We start from the raw sequence: 21,203 nt of genomic DNA on the forward strand, positions 1-21,203 counted from the left end.
AGATAACACTATTACCTTTGCATAGCTTGCTCAATACATTCAAGCACCTGTATGCAAATTTGAATACCTTATACCTGTAACTACAATAAAAGTTAATGTTACACGTAGTCATGACATTATAATATACTGCTTCACATTAGTCACTTACTCTCTTACTTATATCTGTTTCTATATTGTATTTGAATATATATTATAACTGGCTTACGTTAAGTTAAATTGAACAACTATAGGTTGTTATTAAACTGGCGAGCATATTCATTTATTATAAAGGCAAATACAAAAAAAAAAAAGACCCTGTTAAAACATAAGAAAAAATAGAAATAATAAAATTAAAATATTGTTACACATTGTGGAGCACACACATTATACAAATATTTCTTTTAGTTTATTTTATAAAATCTGTCAAAATAATGTGATGTTCTTTATGAATCTATGTAATATATTACACACTGAAAAACAGTTGGAAACAAAATAGTTTAAGTAGAAAATGAACCGCATTCTATGAAAAAGATTTAATCTTTGGCCATGCAGCAGAGACTAAACACTTTAAAATGTCTGAAAGAAAGTGCTTTAATTATGCATAGCAGTATTACATACAATTTATGCATATAATGAACAATCAATCAACCATAATCAATCTATTGATCAACAATACAATACATTTAAAGCACCCTTAAATCCATACATAAATACATATAAATAAGCAACACTTTTCTTTCAGCTACCTTATTCAATAATTACTCTTAAACTATTAAATCTAGTTCATAGCAAAACATACTACCTAAAGTTTCATTGAAACTAAAGACACTTTAATCTAATTGTTGACTTCATATAGTTGGACCAGTCCATTGTTGACTTCATATACTCAGACCAGTCCATTGCCGACTGCACATAGTTGGACCAGTCCATTGGTGACTTCATATACTCAGACCAGTCCATTGATGACTTTATATACTCAGACCAGTCCATTGTTGGTTTCATATACTCAGACCAGTGCATTGCCGACTGCACATAGTTGGACCAGTCCATTGGTGACTTCATATACTCAGACCAGTCCATTGATGACTTCATATACTCAGACCATTCCATTGTTGACTTCATATACTCAGACCAGTCCATTGATGACTTTATATACTCAGACCAGTCCATTGATGACTTTATATACTCAGACCAGTCCATTGATGACTTTATATACTCAGACCATTCCATTGTTGACTTCATATACTCAGACCAGTCCATTGATGACTTTATATACTCAGACCAGTCCATTGATGACTTTATATACTCAGACCAGTCCATTGATGACTTTATATACTCAGACCAGTCCATTGTTGGTTTCATATACTCAGACCAGTCCATTGTTGGTTTCATATACTCAGACCAGTCCATTGTTGACTTCATATAGTTAGACCAGTCCATTGTTGACTTCATATAGTTGGACTAGTCCATCGTTGACTTCATTATAGTTAGACCAGTCCAATGTTGGTTTCATATACTCCGGTCAGTCCATTGGTGACTTCATATACTCAGACCAGTCCATTGTTGACTTCATATACTCAGACCAGTCCATTGTTGGTTTCATATAGCCAGACCAGTCCATTGTTAACTTCATATACAATGGACCAGTCCATTGTTGGTTTCATATACTCGGACCAGTCCATTGTTTTCCCTTTAAACGCTCCATAAGTTTCTGAAAAACAGGAATACAATTTTTAATCATTATTGTGGATTGTTATGACTTGTTATGATTTACTTTCTGGTTAAAAGTTCATAAAACATGTAGAAATCATAAGATGATATGGCCATACAGCATTGAAACACCGGTTCTTGTCAGATCACCGAAGTTAAGCAATGTTGGGCCCAGTTGCATTCTGGATGGGAGACGTCTGGAATCGCGGCGGGTGCTTTATATAATGGAGAGTGATGGTGTAATAATATCGGACTAGCATGTGATAGGCATGGGTTCGAGCCTATCTGCACCATACTAACTGTCCTTAGGCAAGATGATTTACTCTCATTGCCTCGTCCTTCGGATGGGACATAAACCTGTTTGTCCTGTGTACATACAGTAGTGCATGTTAAAAAGCAAAGAGTAGGGGATTAAGTAAGTAAGGCAAATCACAAGAGTTGAATTGATTTTGAATCACTGCAACTTGCAGCAGAAACCAAAACTATTCATTAGTTGAGATACTTTTTAAAATACTTGATAATTATTACCTTTTTATAGAGCTGTGCTCTCAGTCTGTTTGTTTGGTTTGCCTGCGTACGTTTCTGTCCTTCGATTTTTTTCTTTACTTCTGGCAGATTGCTGTATATCCTGGAAAAACAAAAGAACAAATTCAATACATTTTATTCTTAACATTAAATGTTTCCCATAGTAAAACATTAATAAGTATGTGATATTCCTTTTGACATTGTCTTCTTCACATTTAATGAGTATATAACTGGGGCATTTGATAGAGGACCCTTAACATGACAAACTGGATAATTGACAGGCAAAAAAACCTTGTGATACACAATATGTTTTGAAAAAGAAATAAAGTAAAGTGGAGAATGTAACGTTTCAGTTGTTATGCTACTGTGTACAAGAGCAAATATTACTAGTAATATCAGAAAATGCTATTAAATACAAAATAAAATCTTACCTTTCTGTTTGTGCTTTCATTTCCTTTCTTGACATTACCCTTCGTTTTGGCGAGTGAAGTTGGTCTGTTGAATCAAAAACACAAAATATGTATAAAACAAGGTAACTCAAGGTTCAAAGTTTATGGTTCACAGTTCAAAGTTTGCCAAACATTAAAAATGATGAACAAGATCTTGGTCTTTATTTAGCCTAATAACATGGAATAGATTGACTGAAGTTTGGTATGTAAATTCCTTCACCAACAAGAAGAGCTAAGAGGTAGAAATGAAACTTATCTAATTTAGATTAAGGTAACTGAAGGTTCAAAGTTTATGGTTGACAGTTCAAAGTTTAAAGTTTGCCAAAACATTTAAAATGTTGAACACAATCTTGGTCTTTATGGTTTGCTTGTCTGAAATTTCACTAGCCTGATAACATTGAATGGATTTGCTGAAGTTTGGTATGTAAATTCCTTCACCAACAAAAAGAGCTAAGCAGTCGGAGAGCCGCGTTGGGAAATATGACCGTTATCGCTGAATTTTCGACTTCGCATGACGTCATAAATTTTAGAAGCCCTCTCTCGGCACAGAAGCATCAACGTTTCGCGCGAAAACATTAGCATAAAGTATACGTCATTTAATAGCTGTTTAATAAACATTAGTAGGCGAAAAATTAACCATATATGGTAAGATCAGTTCCTTATATGTTTAAGATGTCGCAGGTCACCTAATTTTCTGAATAATTTGTTGGATTTGTTGTCAGCGACAATTTCTTTCCAAAGTTCGTGTGCGTCCGTCAAAACTGAAGTTTTCTAACAGGTGTTTGTTTACAAATTTTCCATTAGTGGGATTTGCATCCCATACAGTGAATTACCAAAAAACCGACGTATATGGATAGAGTAAGTATCAATAGTCTGTTTTACGTTAAAATTGGCTTGAAACCCTATTTAAGCTTCCTATAGCGAACATTTTAAAAAAGGTCCTCATGTCATATATTGTTACGTCTCGCGGCACTAGTTCCGTCGTGTGTGGTGCATCCATGGTGTGTTGATTGTGGTTGTTGTAGGTGAGTATATGCACGACCTGGTGGATCGTTGTCGTATTGTATCGGCCTAGGCCTAGTAACATGTTCTGTTAATAATTTAAATACTTTAGTTACAATTTAGTATTATTAAAGTATCGTTACAATCCTACTCTATATTGAAGATGCATTGGGAAGTTTTAAAAAGATAATTAAGCAAATCGCAGCCTGATACAGGTATAGGCCTACCTATTCTATATAGTTAAATATTTATTTATAGTAAAATTATTGACAACTGAGGGGTACAATTTATTTATAATATTAATAATTATTACAATAAACAGACATAAGGAAATTTTGTATTTGCTGCTTTTTCATGGTAGGCCTATATCTGAAAATGTTTTCAGGTTGTTGAATAATTATACTGTATAACGATGCAATGTTTTGTTCATATCATAGTGACAATTATTTAAATAGTTTCATTCATTACATTTCAGCTATTCATTTTCATTTTAGGTTTTTTGTTGGTATCAAGACTCGACGATTTTCTGTCTCGTTCTTCAATATGAGGTTGGACGGTGGAAGCTGTAATGGTTTTCTCGATTTCAATATCATTGCTGCAGCTGATAGTTTTTCATTTTATTCGCTAATAATAATATAACATATACATTCATGCGCATTCAAGTTTTAGAAGCGTTTCAGATCAGTCAATGATAAGATATAAATTAAGTTGCAATTGATTGATTGATTTACTTTATTAACCAGAGTCACACAGATACATACAATATAAACATATAAAACAATCATAAAATCAGTACAACCGTAAGACTCACGTAAGTTAATATGATATAGGCTAAGGCCTAGCTAGTTTGTTATGTTTGATGAACAAGTTGCTATTTAAATAATATATACAGTAGTAGTAGTATTTACTATTTATATCAGTATTGTTTGAAAGATATTTGTATTAAAAACTGCTTTTTCACATTCTGTATACGTAAAAAAAAAATTGGTTGCTTGTGTGAAATGCAAGTTGTATCTAATAAAGTAATATTTATATACAAGTAAATGATGGACTTATATTTTTATATCTTGGTTTCAGCTGGGCCCATAATTATCTTTTTTAAAAACATGACCATATAAAAATACACGTTTGAGTCTCTGAAACAAACATGCCCGATTTTATAAAACATTCCCCATATATAAATTGAAAATGGGTTATTTATTTTTATTTTTCCATTTATTGTTTTTTTAACAGTTTTTTATTTGTTCTGGGCCTAGTTTCTCCTTCAGGCTTCTTCTTGCTTGGTATATGAGCAGAGCTGGGATAGACCTACCACCAGCCTAGACTATAGAATACCCAGCTACTATTATTAACACTCACTAGGGTAGGCCTACCTATCTAATATTAGTATTATATCAGAATTACTCAGCCTAGCTAGGCCTAGAAAATACTATTTTTAGGCCTAGCTAGGCTAGAAATCAAGTAAGTAATTATAGTAGGTAGCCTTTCCTAGCTCAGAAACCAAATAGAACAATAATCGGGGAGCAAATTGAAATCTTAGGCCTATGACGTAATACGCCTGCATAAAAACCGTATTGAACACAGACACGATTCGGTCCGGGACGATTCGTACCAGCTTCGTAAAACGTAAACAAAGTTTCAAAATGGCGATTTTTCGATCGAAACAGAACAGAAATGTAGTAGGTTTGGTTTGATTAGTGGGAGTTGCATCCCAAGAAAGCTTAAAATTAGATTTTTACTTTAATAGATAGCTTAATAGTTTATCTTGAAAGGATTTTAAATTCGCTTTGAAACCTTATCTAGAAAATATAAAATTTAATGATTTTTTACCATCATTTAAAAAAAAATTAAAGTAAAAAAGTTTATACATAAAATAATGATATTTCTTGAAACAAAAAATCTGTGGAATTTAGATCACAGTTTTTATCATTATTTACGCTTATAGTTCAACTATTGAAATACGTTTATTGATTTCATTTAATATCAAAATTATACCATTTTCTAAGTGTACTAAAATAGCAAAAATTCCAACATTTTCCACGAAGCGCGCCCTCACAATGAATGAAATCAGTGATGCGTTACCAACGCGGCTTTCCGACTGTAAGAGGTAGAAATGAAACTTATCTAATAGTTAGATACATCAAGGTAACTCAAGGTTCAAAGTTTATGGTTTAAAGTTTATGGTTCATAGTTCAAAGTGTAAAGTTTGCCAAAACATTAAAAATGTTGAACAAGATCTTGGTCTTTATGAGCTAAGAGGTAGAAATGAAATTTATCTATAGTCATCTAATAACACCAAAGTATAAACTACTCTCTGTTTGGGACATTAAATCTTCTGATAAACTATGAAAATCAAAATAGAATCTATGTTTATAATGTATGAAGAATTAGTAACAAATCAAATAAAAATATAATAATTTAATTGCTTTAAGAAATGAAATAGTAGAAACGTATTACATTTTCATTAACAGTAAACAACATAAAAATGTATACATAAAGATTTACAGGTACATCACATTTCTCCTATAGAAGATAATGCATATTAAAAAAACACACGCTAATATACAAACAAAAATCTCCCCTCGAAACCCCCAACTAAAAACATGTATTTATATACCTTCACCAATAAAAAATATGCTACCCTTATAATTGATACTACCACCGGTTTGAGTTTGCCTAGTTTTTGCTAAAATCACCTGAATTTCTTAACTGAACAAGAAATGGGAGCTGCATCGGTAACTATAGTATTTGTTTCCTCTGGAATAGAACAAGATTTATTTGAAAATGATGATTTTATCAAAATTAGTTCACAAGCATTCCTTCATCAAACAAGGAAAACAATTGCAGCATATTAGGTCTTAAAAATAATTGTTAACATCCTATTATAGGTACTGATCAGACTTGAGAAATCTAAGCTTGTGAGATTTTGATTTGTGATGACTTAAACACTGTCTACATTATCAAACTAGTTTCACAAAAACAAAAACAAATATGGTAGTTGTATGCCCAAATATGGTAGTGATATGACATCATCACGTCCATATATGGGCACATCCCATTGTTTTGTAACATAAAGTGTAGACAAGGCTTTAGGACCTACGTATATTGTGTCATTAGTTGTCTCCTAGACCAAGTATCCACCAAAAACTGTGATAAGGAATTGGGTGAGTGAGTAATCACGCTCCTAAAGTGCATACATAATATAAGCTACCTAATTAATTGAATAATACTACTAGACACTCACCACTAAGTGGATGTGCGTGTGGATTGGCTTGTTTTGGTTTCTCTTCCTGGAACATTTTCAATCGTTCCTTTTCGTAATGCTCCTGTATTTGTCGTTCTTCTGCTGCCAGTTTAACCTTCTTAACACGTTCTTTTGATTTTGATATAAAGGATAGTTTGTGCAATTCAAAGGCTTCCTGTAAAATGTAAAGATGTTAACATTATTGTCATTTATAAGGTACTCATCATAAGCTCTGTCTACCCTATCAAACTAGTTTGACAAAAAAAATGTGATGTTTCCAAATATGGTAGTGATATTCCCAAATATGGTAGTGGTATGACATCATCGTGTCCATATATGGGCACATCACATTTGTTTGTCAAATAAACTTTGATAGTGTGGACAGAGCTTAATACAGTAGTCAGTTTAAGTATATTTTTAAAGGGTGAATAATTTGATAGCTCCTAGTCTTACCTTAAGGCTAACTTTTGCAAGAGGGTCTGGTGGATTTTCATGTTTTTTAGGATCTTTCTTCTCCTGTACCCATGGCATTTTGCTACTGAAAGGCTGAAACCAACCAACTGGCTTCTCAACTGGTTTTGGTGGTGCTACACTAAGGATCAATCAAAAACAAAAGTTATCAATGGTTGTATCTCAATGGAGATACAAATAAGATAAATAAAAAGCTAAATCAAAATTAGTTAAAAAGGAAAGAAGATAAGACTTGTCAAGTCCTAAAACTATTCCTTTGTCAGGGCTAATTAAATTAATTTATAATTAATAAATATCACCATTCAATTACTAAATATTATTATTAAATTAATAATTATTAAATATTATCATTAATAACATTATTTAAAATTAACTAATTATCAAAACATAGACCAGGATATAAATTGTGATATTGGTGTTCCGCCAAGTGACTCATAACAATCCCACGTTGCATCTTATTGTTTATGCTAAATTATGTTAACCGGATCGCATTATTGCAAAGCAAAATGCGTCCCAGATGCATTGACAGGAAATTAACTGTGACATTTAAGAATAAGGAGATGGATAAAGGAGAGGTAGAATTGGCTAGGCCGCATTTGAGAATAGTTATATAAATTGTGACATTCCTAATGCTTTAGTTATAATAACTTGTATACCAAGACAATTTGTAACATACATGATTTCTTTTTTCTTCTCGTCATCAGGTGATTCAGGTGTGCTGGATTTTTTTGGTTTTTCTCCTGTTTTTAAACTTCTTGTTTTTGGCTTAGCTCCTGGTTCCTTTGATCTAGGGTCTCTTTGGTTTTCTTTGTCCCTTAATTTATCCTTTCGTCTTCTTGCGACATCTTGAATATTACCCTCTCCAACATCAACCGTAAATGCTGTTCCTTTAATTGGCCGTTTCGAAGCATTTACAGCTGAAGTTTTATCTCGAGAACGAGGTGCTGGTCGCGAAGGTTTATGAAAGATTTGATCATCCGATTCGGATAACCCATTGTCTCCTGGACTTTCATCACGTTTCCTATAACCTTTACCCCGCGATGCTTTATCATGTAAAGATTGCGACCTGCGTGGTTTAGTTTGCGGTTTACCAATTGTATCAGATGTAACATCACTAGCCAAACCATCTGTACTATCAGCTGCAACGTCATGACGATACGTTCTTGACCGATACATCGGCTCAGATTCCACACTGCTGCTCCTTTCAGGCATCTTGTGAAACCTGTCTATGTGCGTACGCAACGGTTTCCTTCCTAGGCGCTCGTGACCTTCAGAAACACGATGTAACTCGGAAGAATAAAGCGACGAATCTGTTGACATAATATTGGAGACTTCAGATTCGGATGAGCTGGTTGGGCCAATGACTGCTAGCGGAACCTTCTTAACAGTTATCCTACGTTTATGTTGCTCCTTTTGTATCTCAATTTTTTGTTGTAGTTTTAAGAGTTTTGTACTGAGTTTCTCAACTCCTTTTGCACCAAGCATGCGGTATAATCTCTCAGAGTCAACACTCAAATCAGATAGCGTAGTTTCCTTTAGAATATCGTCATATTTGATGTCACTTGGAGATGTCGGTGTTTTTGTGTTTTCTTTGCTTGTATGAAGTCTGTTTATCTTGTCTGGTTTTGTTTCATCACTTGATGACGTATTTGAATCATCTTTCTCTTCTTCTTCCAGTCTAGAAAGATAATAATAAATATAAGAAAACTATCATATTGAGATTTTTAAAAAACAGATGGCCTGGCTTCGATATTTCTTTTTGTACATACGTTGGGGACCCCTCATGAAACATCACAAAATAAACATGAATATTCATTAGTCATATCCATAAGGTGTGAGGTAAGAATTGAGCTAACTACAATTCGCTAATGCAAACTCTTTCCGTCGATAATTAAATTATTCATTACAATTTTATACTATTTAAAACAGTTGTACAAACATTTGATGTTGTATATCTTCAGCAAAGTTTCTATCAGCTTCTTCAGGTGATTGTTGTTTTGGAGTAAACTTTGCGTCTTTCCGCCATTTCTTTCTTCTTCGTGGTAGACTGCCTGTTGAACTAATACTAGAGGCATCATCTGAAATTTCACCTATCGATCCTGTTACAAGATAGGAATATAAACGAATATTATTAGTGGAACAATATAAAATTCATGTGTCGTTGTTGTTGTCATCTGGACCCAGAAACCACCAGCAACATGCTTCCCAACTAACTCTGCATGAGTACAATATTTTTTTTTTGTATTTTATTCTTTCACATCCAACAGTGAAAACACCAATCACAGGATGAAAATATAGATATAAATATAAAAACACACACAAACAAAAAGAAAAGCCTAATAGTTAAAGACCCCTTCCCTACGTTTTTTAGGTCTAATTTAAGATCACAAACTATATTTAATGTAAAAATAATAATATATAGTCCTATTGCGATAACTTTTTTTGTCTTTAAACGGTTAAAAATGTGAAAAATAAGTCGATTCTAATAATTATAGCGGCCCGCTAAACCAAAATGCATTGCGCGCGGAATGATATTTTTTTTTTCTTCTGTAATTCAGCCACTTTTCGATCAATTGTGAGGCCAAAACAAATGGAAGACTCCTAACTTTTCAGCGAAAATACCGGGTGTCCCCCAATTTGTATCAAAGGAGTCTGGCAAAACAAATAGAAAGACAATTAATGCAGCAACTATACAACGTCAGGCTAGGTATATAGCTAGCGTAAGATGTTCGTACGTTACCGATGTTTACCAGCTAGGCCTAAAGACTGTCCACGAGAGGTCATTCGCCGCGAGCTACTTAGGTAGTGCATTGTTTCTCACTTTTTATCATAATTTACCATAAACGTACATTTAAGACAAGGAATGACCTGGTTTAATGTTTTTAAAGTAATATATATGTATTATTTTTACAAAACGTCACAAATTGTAGGGAAGGTGTCTTTAATTTAATCTATAGATTGGCAGCAGCGTTAACTAATTCATGGACATTAGTTGTTGCAAATCGAAATCTCTCCATTTGTTCATTACAAGTCAGTATAATGTTAAAGTGTTGTCATAGTTGCTACCTATACATTGATTAAATATCTAACACACCTGTTGATGACCTGGTCGTGTAGTATTGCCCTGGATTCTGAATTAAAGCAGTCAATCGCTCCAATTGATGTCGATCTAATTCCTTCTTCTCCTTGACCTTTGACCTCTGGTACTCATCCCGTGCTTGGGCATACTCTTGATTATCTGAAGCGTTTTCTTGCTACAAAGTAAACATTACTATTAATTATGCTAATAATTTAGTACTGTTCTTTTAGCAGTATCTTTATTAAATAAATGCTCAGTATTTAGCCACAAATTAATCTCAAATTTGGAAAACAGAACAGAATCATTCTTCTAGATGCGCCAAAAATTTACCAGTATAATTTTAATCAAATGAAACAATTAGATGATTAAAATATTAGGTGAATTAATATACTGTAATAGAATATAACCAAAAAGTAAATTACTGAAAAAAATGACAATGACATGGGTATTATTGGTTGGATCACAATGGAGATTCAATAAAATAAGCAAACACAAAATCAAAACGATAAAGTAAAACAGTCAAATTCATTTAGTAGAATACAAGTTATATTTGTTATTTTCTAGTAGTTTCCTTTGGCACAACCATCTTTCAAGGGACACGCCCTTTTAACGGACACACCCTTTTAAGAGATACCCTTATTATGAGCATGCTTTTCTAAATGAGGGCCAACACAGACACACAGCCAACTCTGAGGACATCTTGTTGTATTGTATCTCATTATATAAATAATGAATCTATAATCAATCTCACCTGAACTTGTTGTAGTGCCTGTCTGGAGTAAGTACCAGGTAACGCTGTCCCGTTGCTTGAACCACCACCCTTCCGATGAAAGGGAGGTGATTGATAGATTGGTCTTGCATCACCATGTATACCACTCCGTGATCGTTCCAAGTTATTTCTTATTCTATCCATTTCCGCTTCCATGGTGTCTTCACGATCGGAATCCATGACCTCTGGATCTTTATAACCTACAAAGAAATTGTTAGATTTATGTGGAGACTCCTCTCTTTTCCTGCCAACAGAGCCATCTCTATACTGGTGTCTCTCTTGGTGCTTTCTACTTGACCTTTCACCTTCTTCTTCCGATTTATCTTCCCCTTCAGAGCTGGATTTTGACAGTGACATCTCTTTCCATGTTGTTACGCCACCAGCCTTTTTAATCCTTTGCCCTGGAGGTGAAAACTGCTCTTTACCGGTGTCCATATCTTTAGGAACATCCCAAGCAACTGGTCTAACATGACTTTTTGCCGCTGGAGGAGACCTGTGAGATTTTGGCGACACAACTGGATTATTTGAGTAAATTCCTGAAGGAGAGTACTTTTCGTGTCTTTCTTGTCGATCACCTAGAACATGACGGGGGAAATGCGGTGGTTGAGCATCGTCTGAACCTGATTAATAAAAATACATGGTAAAGTGAATTACATGAAATGCGTTCATAAAAACATCCTACTGTGGCAAATTTATATCTTTCATCAAAACTGTATAGTATTTATTTCTCTTCATTAGCAAATAAGTTACTATAACTTATCTTTGTACTGTACTATGATTATTTATGTATGTTTATGTATGATGAATGGAAATAAAGAAAGAAAATAATATTGAGCTTTTATTAAAAACATTTATGCTGTTAATAGTTTATATTAAAACTTGGTCAATCAATTGGTATAATCTATGTTTGCAAACATTCTACACTTGAGAAATTATCCCAATGTGGGAACACTATAAAGTATACCTATTAAGAACCATATTGAATGCCAAGAAATAAAAATTTCCAAATTCAATCTAATAATTTAACAAAGAATTTCCTGATTTTCTTCCTGTTAGGATATATTTTATATTGGCAGCACTCACAGTACTACCGACTTAACATTGGCAACCTACCATGCTTTGGGTGATTTTTTGGACACAAAAGAAGGAAATAGAATTTAGATTTTAATATTAAAGATGTATTTTCCCCCCAAAAAACATAAAAAAAGAAAATTCAGAAAAATCAGACTTTGGATAGGTTATTTTGTAGTTAGTTAATCACTTTCGTAGGTAAAAAAAAGAAAAAAGATTGTTTTCAATTATAAAATGACAAAATAAATGGTTAAATTCAACCAAAAACCCACTGGCTAGTATAGTAGCCAATTTGACAATTTTTTGCTTTAAATTATAGTTTCTTTAGGTAAATACATTTTGTTTCTATCCAATTTTTGGTCAAAATGGATAACTATTAAATGTGACATTAAAATGGCATATTAAAATAAAAATTGTAAGAAATATTTTTTCAGGGGGACAATACATCTTTAAATACATAATGAGTACACCATTATTAAATATTTGGTGCAATGTGAATATTCAGATTCTGTATACAATGTTTTATTAGGATGATTTTTCTATATTGACGCATAACAGGTACTGCATATTTATATTATAATATTAATGCATATTGAAAGTGCAAAAGCAAATAATATGTCATCATTTCGAATGTCGTAAAACAAAATCACATTTTTGAATAAACATATTTTACAGATTAATGCATTTGGTGTTTATTTTAATTGACAATCTGAAAGGGATTAATTATTGCAACAGAATCAATCAACATTGCAATAGGTTATTCCACTTTTAATAAAGGTGATTTGCATGCAAAATGAGATACTGTATAATAAATATTTTAGCTATTTAAACATTTAATGAAAAATTTTTTAAAGAAATTTGTCAGTGTATAACAAATGTATTTCATTTTCAATAGATTTATCTGTAAAATGTTTGTTAGATCCCATTATTTTTTTCTTCGAAATTTGAAGGTTGTGAACCAAAATGTAAATAAAAATAATTAAAATCAAGCAAAATATTACATTTCACCATTTATTTAGTCCCTTTTATAAAACACAATTATATACTTGAAAACAATTACCTGGATGTGTGCTTTCCATTGTTGTTTCGGTGTGTGCTGGTGAAGACCCTTCATTACCGTAAGGATATGTGTACATGACCTCTGACCTTCCTGGTGGTTTGTAAGGATGTAGATGTTCATAAACAGGTGCACCATACGATGCACTTCTATCAGGCATCCTAGCAGGATAAGCCCCCATATGAGATGCGTGACGCATTAACTCACTGGGATCGATACCAGATACAGTATGATATCGAGGATTTCCCCGACGAGAAAACATATGAGCTTTGGGAACTGAATGAAAAGCACTTTGTCCATGATTGCCGGCCGATAGAGGGCGATTTGGAAGATCAAATGAGTGTGCATGTCGACTAGGAACTTCATGTACCGATCCTGGTCTTGATGAGTTATGATAATGGTATGGATCGTTCCAGTCAGGTTCTCGATGACCATACTGTTTATTCGTTTCCATGGCAGCAATAGTTTGGAATTGCCGTCCATATGGCCTAGATCTTGAGTGTGGACTTGGAATACTACCATACTCAAAATAAGGGTCTGAATCACGACCATAAGGTTTTTTAGGAGACTGTTGTGGTGAAATTCCAAAAAATCGATCTGGTGAGCTTGCCATCGATGACGATGTTCTAGAAGGTGATCTTGAGGCAGAGAGTGGAGATGTTCTTTCTGGTAAAATACCGTAAGCAAGTCTGTCTGAATGTGCAGCTTTTTCAGCTTGCTCAAGCCATGCCTCTCTTCTCTGCCAATCATCCATCATACGCATCGGTGGTACCTGAGGACTTGATCGATGTTGTACTGGAGTATGTCTATCGTAATCCGTCTGCATTCCTCTAATGTCTACACTGTGGTCAAACTGATTCTGTGCAACCCTTTGTATTTGATTTGATATCAGATTTCTTGCTTGACTAATAGCTGCAATATTTCGTAAATTTGCATGATTTCCTGAAGGCCCACCTGGGGAATACTGCTGGTAGTCAACAGTTCGATGTTGAGCTAGATGTGGATCAGATCCATAATGGTGACTTTGAGTCAAAGGATACTCTGATAAATTCTGTGATGAATAAAATTGATCCAACTCTGCACTTTGACGTCCTTCTTCAAGAAGAGCAGCTCTAATGATTCTATCAACTCTCTCTTGTGGTGCGTCGGCTCCCAGAATCATACGGACTTGATGTACCAAACTTTCAATATTTTCATGATTGTCTACTGACCCCTGCCTACTTATTGGCATTACTGGGTGAGGTGACATTCTTGGACTGATTGAAATTGATGACACCCTTGAAGGCGCTCTACTACCTATTAAAACAGAACTCATGCCATCAGGCCCACCATGTTCAAATGAAGGATAAGTTCCAACATCTTGACTAATGTCAGGTCCAAAAGTTGAGTGCCCTTCAATTTGTAGGCCTTCCATTGACCCTCCTCTCATGTCCTGATGTTGCATTTGAGAATAACCATGATGATGAGCTCTAGTGAGGTCATCAGTAGATGCACTTCTACCGTGCTCAGACATTAATTTCTGACGATTTGCTGAGTGAGGACTAAGTGATCTTGACAGAGTAAATCCTTCGTGATCACTGTCTAGCCTAGCTCGTCCAGGAACTTCTTGAGGTTTATTTAAATCTAAATATGCAGTTGTTGCTAAAAGTTTTTGAACTCGTCTTGCAAGAGAGTCACTACTTTTGGCACTAACGTTACTTGTATTATTATTACTTTGTACTTGAGAAGACTTCCTGGCATGCCATTCAGCTTTCAGAGATAGACTATCTGATTTTCCATCCAGACTCGTTTGTGTCATTCCCATTGATGGCGTTTGTGAGCTCAAGGTAGAACTAATTTGAGCATTTGATGGCGGTGCTACGGAAGAAGAGGGTCCAGTGAAACTATCCCATATCAAAGAGGATGTGCTTCCACGACCACCAGGAGACGAGGAATGCAGTCGTGATCTACTCATTACAGAGTATCCGGAGGAACTTCCTTTACTATGATTTTTTAGTCTGGATGTAGCAGTCCCAGTGGGTTCACTAGCTACACTACCTACTGGTGATATTTGCTGCGTATATCGAGGGTCAATGGAACCTTCTGAACCTTTTGTCATTACACGGTCAATAATTGCACGCACAGAGCTAGATGTACTTGTATCCGATTGTGGAGATTGGGGTCTTTGAGGTCCTTGTGTGTGGCCTTGTAACATTCTATTATCAAGAGAACCAGATAGTGGTTTATCATGCTCTTGAAGAAACTGCATCCTCATTGCTCTCTCCTTCTGATCTTCTTCAATGCTATCAGGTGTTCCTGCTTTACTTGAACTCTCACTACCACCTCTACTTTTGGAAAGGTCTTTATTACTTGCATTTTCAGCCAGAAGTTCAGCTACCTTCTTTGATAAAGCATCCCTTTGAGAATACATATTAAGACTTAAATTTTCCCTAGACAATTGCTGTTTATGTGGTTGGTTTGTCAAACTATTTTCTAAATCTGATTCTTTTTGTAAGTCAGATTTTGAAATATTGTCACTTTGAAGATCAGATGGGTACTGTATATAGGAAGAAGCTGGTTTTAATTCTGGCGTGGCTGTCTTTGAATCACTTTTACCACTTTCAGATTGGCTTGAATCCGTACCAAACTGTATTGATGAAGTTACAGAAGACGCTTTTGACACAGGTTGAACATTTTTCTCTAAAACTTGTTCAATTTCAGGTTTGAATGTATCAAGATTTAACGGTAGCTGAACATTAGACCCTCTAGTTACCTCATTTGAGTCTTGGTCTCTTGTAGATCCTATGGAGTCTTCACTCATTTGATTTGATGAGCTTTGTGAAGCAAACGCTGATGTACTTAGGCTTTGATTCGTACTACGAGAAAGGTCTTTCGACCTAGAAGAGACATTAGAGTCACTTTTACTACTTTGAGACACAACACTGTTCTTTCCTGAAGAAGAAACGGTTCTAGATTTTGATGTTTTAGAAACTTGCTTTGGAGAAGTTGTGGCAGACTTTTTAGAATCAACTGACGTGCTCCGGGAAGATGGTTTTGAATTTTTAGCAATCTGCTTTGGAGATTGAGAACGATCTCTAAAAGAAGTGGAATGCTTAGGAACATATTTTGGCGATTGTGATCTAGAAATAACTTTCTTATTGTCTGTGGATGAAGCACTTGCAGCTTTTGATATTTGCTTTGGTGATTGTGATCTGATTGAAATTTTCTTTCCTTCAACAGAGCTTGTGGAGGAGTCTAAAGAACTCCTTGGGCTCTTTGTAGATTTTTTAACAGTTTTGATTTTATCTACAGCCTGTTTGCTCTTCATTCTCATTGGTTGTTTATCCGACGAATGTACATAAGGTGTTGATGTCGTAATTGGCTTTTTATCAATTAAGGCAACAGAGTCGCTTAGCATGCTCACTGCATTTTTCTCCGAAGGAAATGATATGCTTTCGTTCAGATCAGAGGATACCTCATGTGCAGAGGAATTGCTTTGAGGGGATTGGTGGGTGTCTTTGGCATCAACTTCTGTTTGAGGTAAAAAATTTGATTTGTAAATATTCTCTTTCTTATTGTCTTTTAATTGTTCCCTTGTTGCAAGTTTTTCACTTGATATTCCGCTAAAAGTATCAGAATTTGTTGAGTTTCCTGATTTTGAAATCTTTTCCAACTTTGAACTTAAAACTGAAGATGACTTTTCACTAGAAGCTGTATATCCATTCAAAAGTTTTCTTTTATTGTCCTTGTTTTTAGAAGAAACAGACCTTGATTTGGTCTTTGTTATTCTTCTTGGACTAGTGTTGGTACTACTTTCTGTTGAACCATTATCTTGGCTTGTTACCGAGGAAAAACTACTGTCCAGAGGCAGTTTCGACATTGAGGCACTAAGATTTCCGCTAACAAAATCCAGTGATATATTAGATATTGCTTGCTGCAATGCCCCAGTTTTTAAAGGCTCTGAAGAGATCTCTTTTACAGTTTGTTTAACTACTGCATCATCATCAGATGTTGGCAGTGGGATGTCAACTTCACTGCTACTAACAAAATCTTCATCCTCTACAAACGGATATTGTGCCGTCGTTTGTTGACCGCAATCGACTGCTGAATAGAAGGCGTGACAATCTCCTTTCTGTATAGAATCATTACTATTAGGTGATAATTTTAAATTGTCATTTTGTTCCAAATGATTGTCATTGTCATCGGCGTAATGTCCCCTACACATTTCATCGTTTACACCATTGATGAAATCTGGTGCCGGTGAGAATACGTCCCCATCCGATGCGTTCGAATCCTGGTCGGAAATTTGATAACCGGATGAAGTTCTTGCTTCCTTAGTCGGATGGTGTGGTGATGAGTTACTTGTCTTTCGTTTACTTGCTGATGGAGATGAGAGCTCAACCTGTTGCGGTATTAATTCATACCAATCATCTCTCTAGAAGAACAAATGCAAATAAAGTAGGTTATTATCTAGTTAAATGATAGTGAACAACATGTCGTTTAATAATAATAATAATAAAACATAATGATTCAGTATTGAATTGGATTATGGTATATTGCAGCCTTTACAGTTAATGCTAAAATAAATACAGTATAGGCCTTTAATTTCATGCAGCTTTCATTTTCTCCATGAATATTGCAGAACAGAAAGAGAAACATGATCTTTTATAATCTATACGTTGCGATAGTATATATGAATGTTCATCAACTTTTTTAGTCAGATTACATTTTAAAAGAAAACAGCTTTTTACACAAAGGTTCCTCCTAATGCATATAATAATTTGCATTTTATACATTTAAAAAAATTTAATTTTCAACACAACTGCACTGACTATACAGGATATAATTTCCCACTAGAACACCAACATTGAGTCTAGGCCTGTAGTACGACGTTACATGCTACATTTAATTTTCAACAGTGGCTACGATTAGCTTCTGTTTATTTCTTTCTATTCACAATGACTAATATACTCTACAGTACTACAATATCATACTGTATATTCTACCTACCTCATTATCAATGCATTAAATCCTATTCAACATTTAACGTAGCGTAATATCTAAGAGTAGTCTATGTAAACACACTGTTTTAGCCTATACTATCCCATTAGAATGTGATATTAAAATCAATGCACGCAAGCCACTCAAACGTTCGTTGGTAACAGATGTAACTAACTGCAGCCATTCAGAAATATTACTCATGCCTTTTATATCAATTCTATCAAATATGCAAATGTGTGTTACCATATTTGGTGGAGGAGGTTATCAAAATGTCAAATCAAGCAGAAGTTATTGGTCATTGAGTTGTAGTAAGGGACCAAATTTAGATAAAAATGAATATTCAAACATTTGTATCCATATTTGGTAGAGCCTAGACATGTGTTACTACTACAAGTTTCTGGTTCAGCAAAATTAGGGTGTTGTGTGCCTAATATAGCAAATCATTCTAATAATAGATTTATTTATGAAAATTCCAAACTTGGCAATGGATATTATAATATTATCAATAAATAAACTAAAATTAATTTTTGTATCAATTTATGCTAAATGATTATTATTACCTTGCAGAATACTACATTTACAAGATGGACAAGACTGTAACATGTAAAAGACACTACAATTTGTTCATACTAGTTATGTATGCCAGAACATTTTCAGTTATTATTTCAGGAAATTATGCATTAAGCTGTGTCTACATTTAAGCTGTGTCTACAAAATGTGATGTGCCCAAATATGGTAGTTATATAACCAAATATGGTAGTGATATGATATTATCATGTCCACTTTTTTTTGTCACATCAATTTTGATAGTGTAGACAGAGCTTCAAGAAATCTATACGCCAAGTGCTTCTCAAAATGATACAGTTTCATCTCTCATTCTAATATTCAACTCTAAACTTTTAATCCAATATCTGTTTTTGTATGTATCAGTATTGATATGCAAACAAGAAGGATTATATTATTCACCAGAAATTCTCATTACAACAAGTATAGCTGCTGCATATAATATTGTATTCCCAGGGCACAGATTGCGAATAAACAATTTCACAGTGGATGCTGCTTGAAAGTAAGCAACAACGTAGAAAAAGAAACGTATGGAAGCAAAGAATACGTTGATCTTGTATAGCAACATTCAACCGGTAATAAACTTGGTGACGATGACGTTGTTGATGATGAACTTGATAATAATGAAGATGACATTGATTGATGAACTCGTTGTTGACAATGGTGATATTGATAATAAGGAATTATGATATTGATAAGGAAGGATGATAATGATATTAGGAAGGATGATAATGAATTATGATGATGGGAATATGATGATGAATGATGACGAATTATGAATGATAATGAATTATGATGATGGGAATATGATGATGACGAATATGATGATGAAAGATGATGATGAATTATGATGATGAATTATGATGGAAATATGATGATGATGATGATGGTGATAATGAATTATGATGATAATGAATTATGATGATGGGAATGTGATGACGATGACGATGATGATGATAATGAATTATGATGATGGGAATATGATGACAATGATAATGAATTATGATGATGGGAATATGATGATGATTATGATGATGAATGATGATGATGATAATAAATTATGATGATGGGAATATTATGATGGGAATAGGATGACGATGAAGATAATGAATTATGATGATAATTATACAGTAATGATGATAATAAATTATGATGATGCTAAAAATATAAATAAAAGAGTAAAATGGTTACCTTGCTCCTACTTGAAGTAGAAGATGCAGAAGCGGGCCTCTCAATATCAACCATGATCATCTCAACTAACAGACAACTTCATACAATCTAATCAAATAAATAAAAACAAAATTTAAAATTTACAATACAATCTCTATCAGGGCCTGTACAAATCAAATATAGAATATAAAATGGTCTATCTATGGTTTAAAAAACTATTCCAAATTATTATTCAGCGGAAAATTTAAATTTTTTTTAGCAATATTGCTAATCAAAACTGATTTTTTAGTTGAAAAACTTATTTTTGTATTGTATTTTTTGCTACACAATTTTAGAAATTTGTAGCAAAAAGGTTGTTTTGTAAAGCTTTTTGCTATGCTACACTGGCGAAATTATTCCCTGTTATTTAATTAAATTTGAGCATAAGAATACCTTTTTTACTGCTAACTTAATACTATGATTATATCAATATTTAACAGCGAGACCCAATTCAATTGCTGATGACGCAGATTACATCACCGATGTCGTTCAATCATTCAGTTCATTTTAAGAATATAATCAATACGCTCGCTTGATTGTGAACTCGTCGGGTAAGAGCACTATGCCAGAGGTAACAGAAGCGACAGCTATAAATATGCTGCTTTACTTCCAGTCTCTGATATTATTCGTAATTGTCTGACATTGGAAGAATATGCACAATATGGAATACTAGCCACTGTTCATAATAATGGGCCATAATTAGAAAAGACATTTTAAACACAAAATTACCTTTGTATTAAACCATGATTTTGGCTTTCTAATATAATATTTACTTATTAAATAATAATAATAATAATAATTAAAACAGATTTTGTAATTATGACACAGGCCTTTATTTAATTTATTTTTAGTGTGATATAATCAAGTAATGTTAAGTATTGTAGTATCAACCAAATAATTGTCATGATATAGACAAGTCAATGGTAAAAAATGATTTATCTTAATGATCTTTTTTTAAAAAGTGACTATGCAAGCTATTGAATCTAACAGTCATTCTGTGCATACTCTGTGTACTGACTGTGAACAAAATGTCTTTTCGACTCGACAGCTGCATCGCCGCATCATGAAAACGAAAGGTGTTGACTAATAGGTTG

The 21,203-nt window shown here is 33.9% G+C and overlaps 1 protein-coding gene across 2 annotated transcripts; it reads right to left on the reverse strand.

Moving 5' to 3' along the window:
• Positions 1-1,552: 1,552 nt before the first annotated feature.
• On the reverse strand, positions 1,553-20,183 carry LOC144837662 (uncharacterized). 2 transcript variants are annotated; one of them, XM_078692866.1, is made up of 11 exons: positions 20,092-20,183; positions 13,360-17,770; positions 11,211-11,848; positions 10,475-10,634; positions 9,320-9,479; positions 8,057-9,058; positions 7,363-7,501; positions 6,910-7,084; positions 2,646-2,709; positions 2,218-2,317; positions 1,553-1,690 (listed from the first exon to the last, which is right to left on the reverse strand). In XM_078692866.1, exons 1-11 carry the CDS (start codon positions 20,149-20,151, stop codon positions 1,640-1,642), a joined length of 6,960 nt encoding a protein of 2,319 aa, XP_078548992.1. In that variant the 5' UTR covers positions 20,152-20,183; the 3' UTR covers positions 1,553-1,639. The 2 variants fall into 2 exon arrangements, with proteins under 2 accessions (XP_078548992.1, XP_078548993.1); XM_078692867.1 differs by lacking the exon at positions 20,092-20,183 and adding an exon at positions 18,346-18,533.
• Between the last annotated feature and the right edge of the window lie 1,020 nt (positions 20,184-21,203).

The sequence above is a fragment of the Antedon bifida genome, chromosome 3 (genome assembly GCF_963402885.1).
Source record: "Antedon bifida chromosome 3, ecAntBifi1.1, whole genome shotgun sequence".
NCBI lineage: Eukaryota > Metazoa > Echinodermata > Crinoidea > Comatulida > Antedonidae > Antedon > Antedon bifida.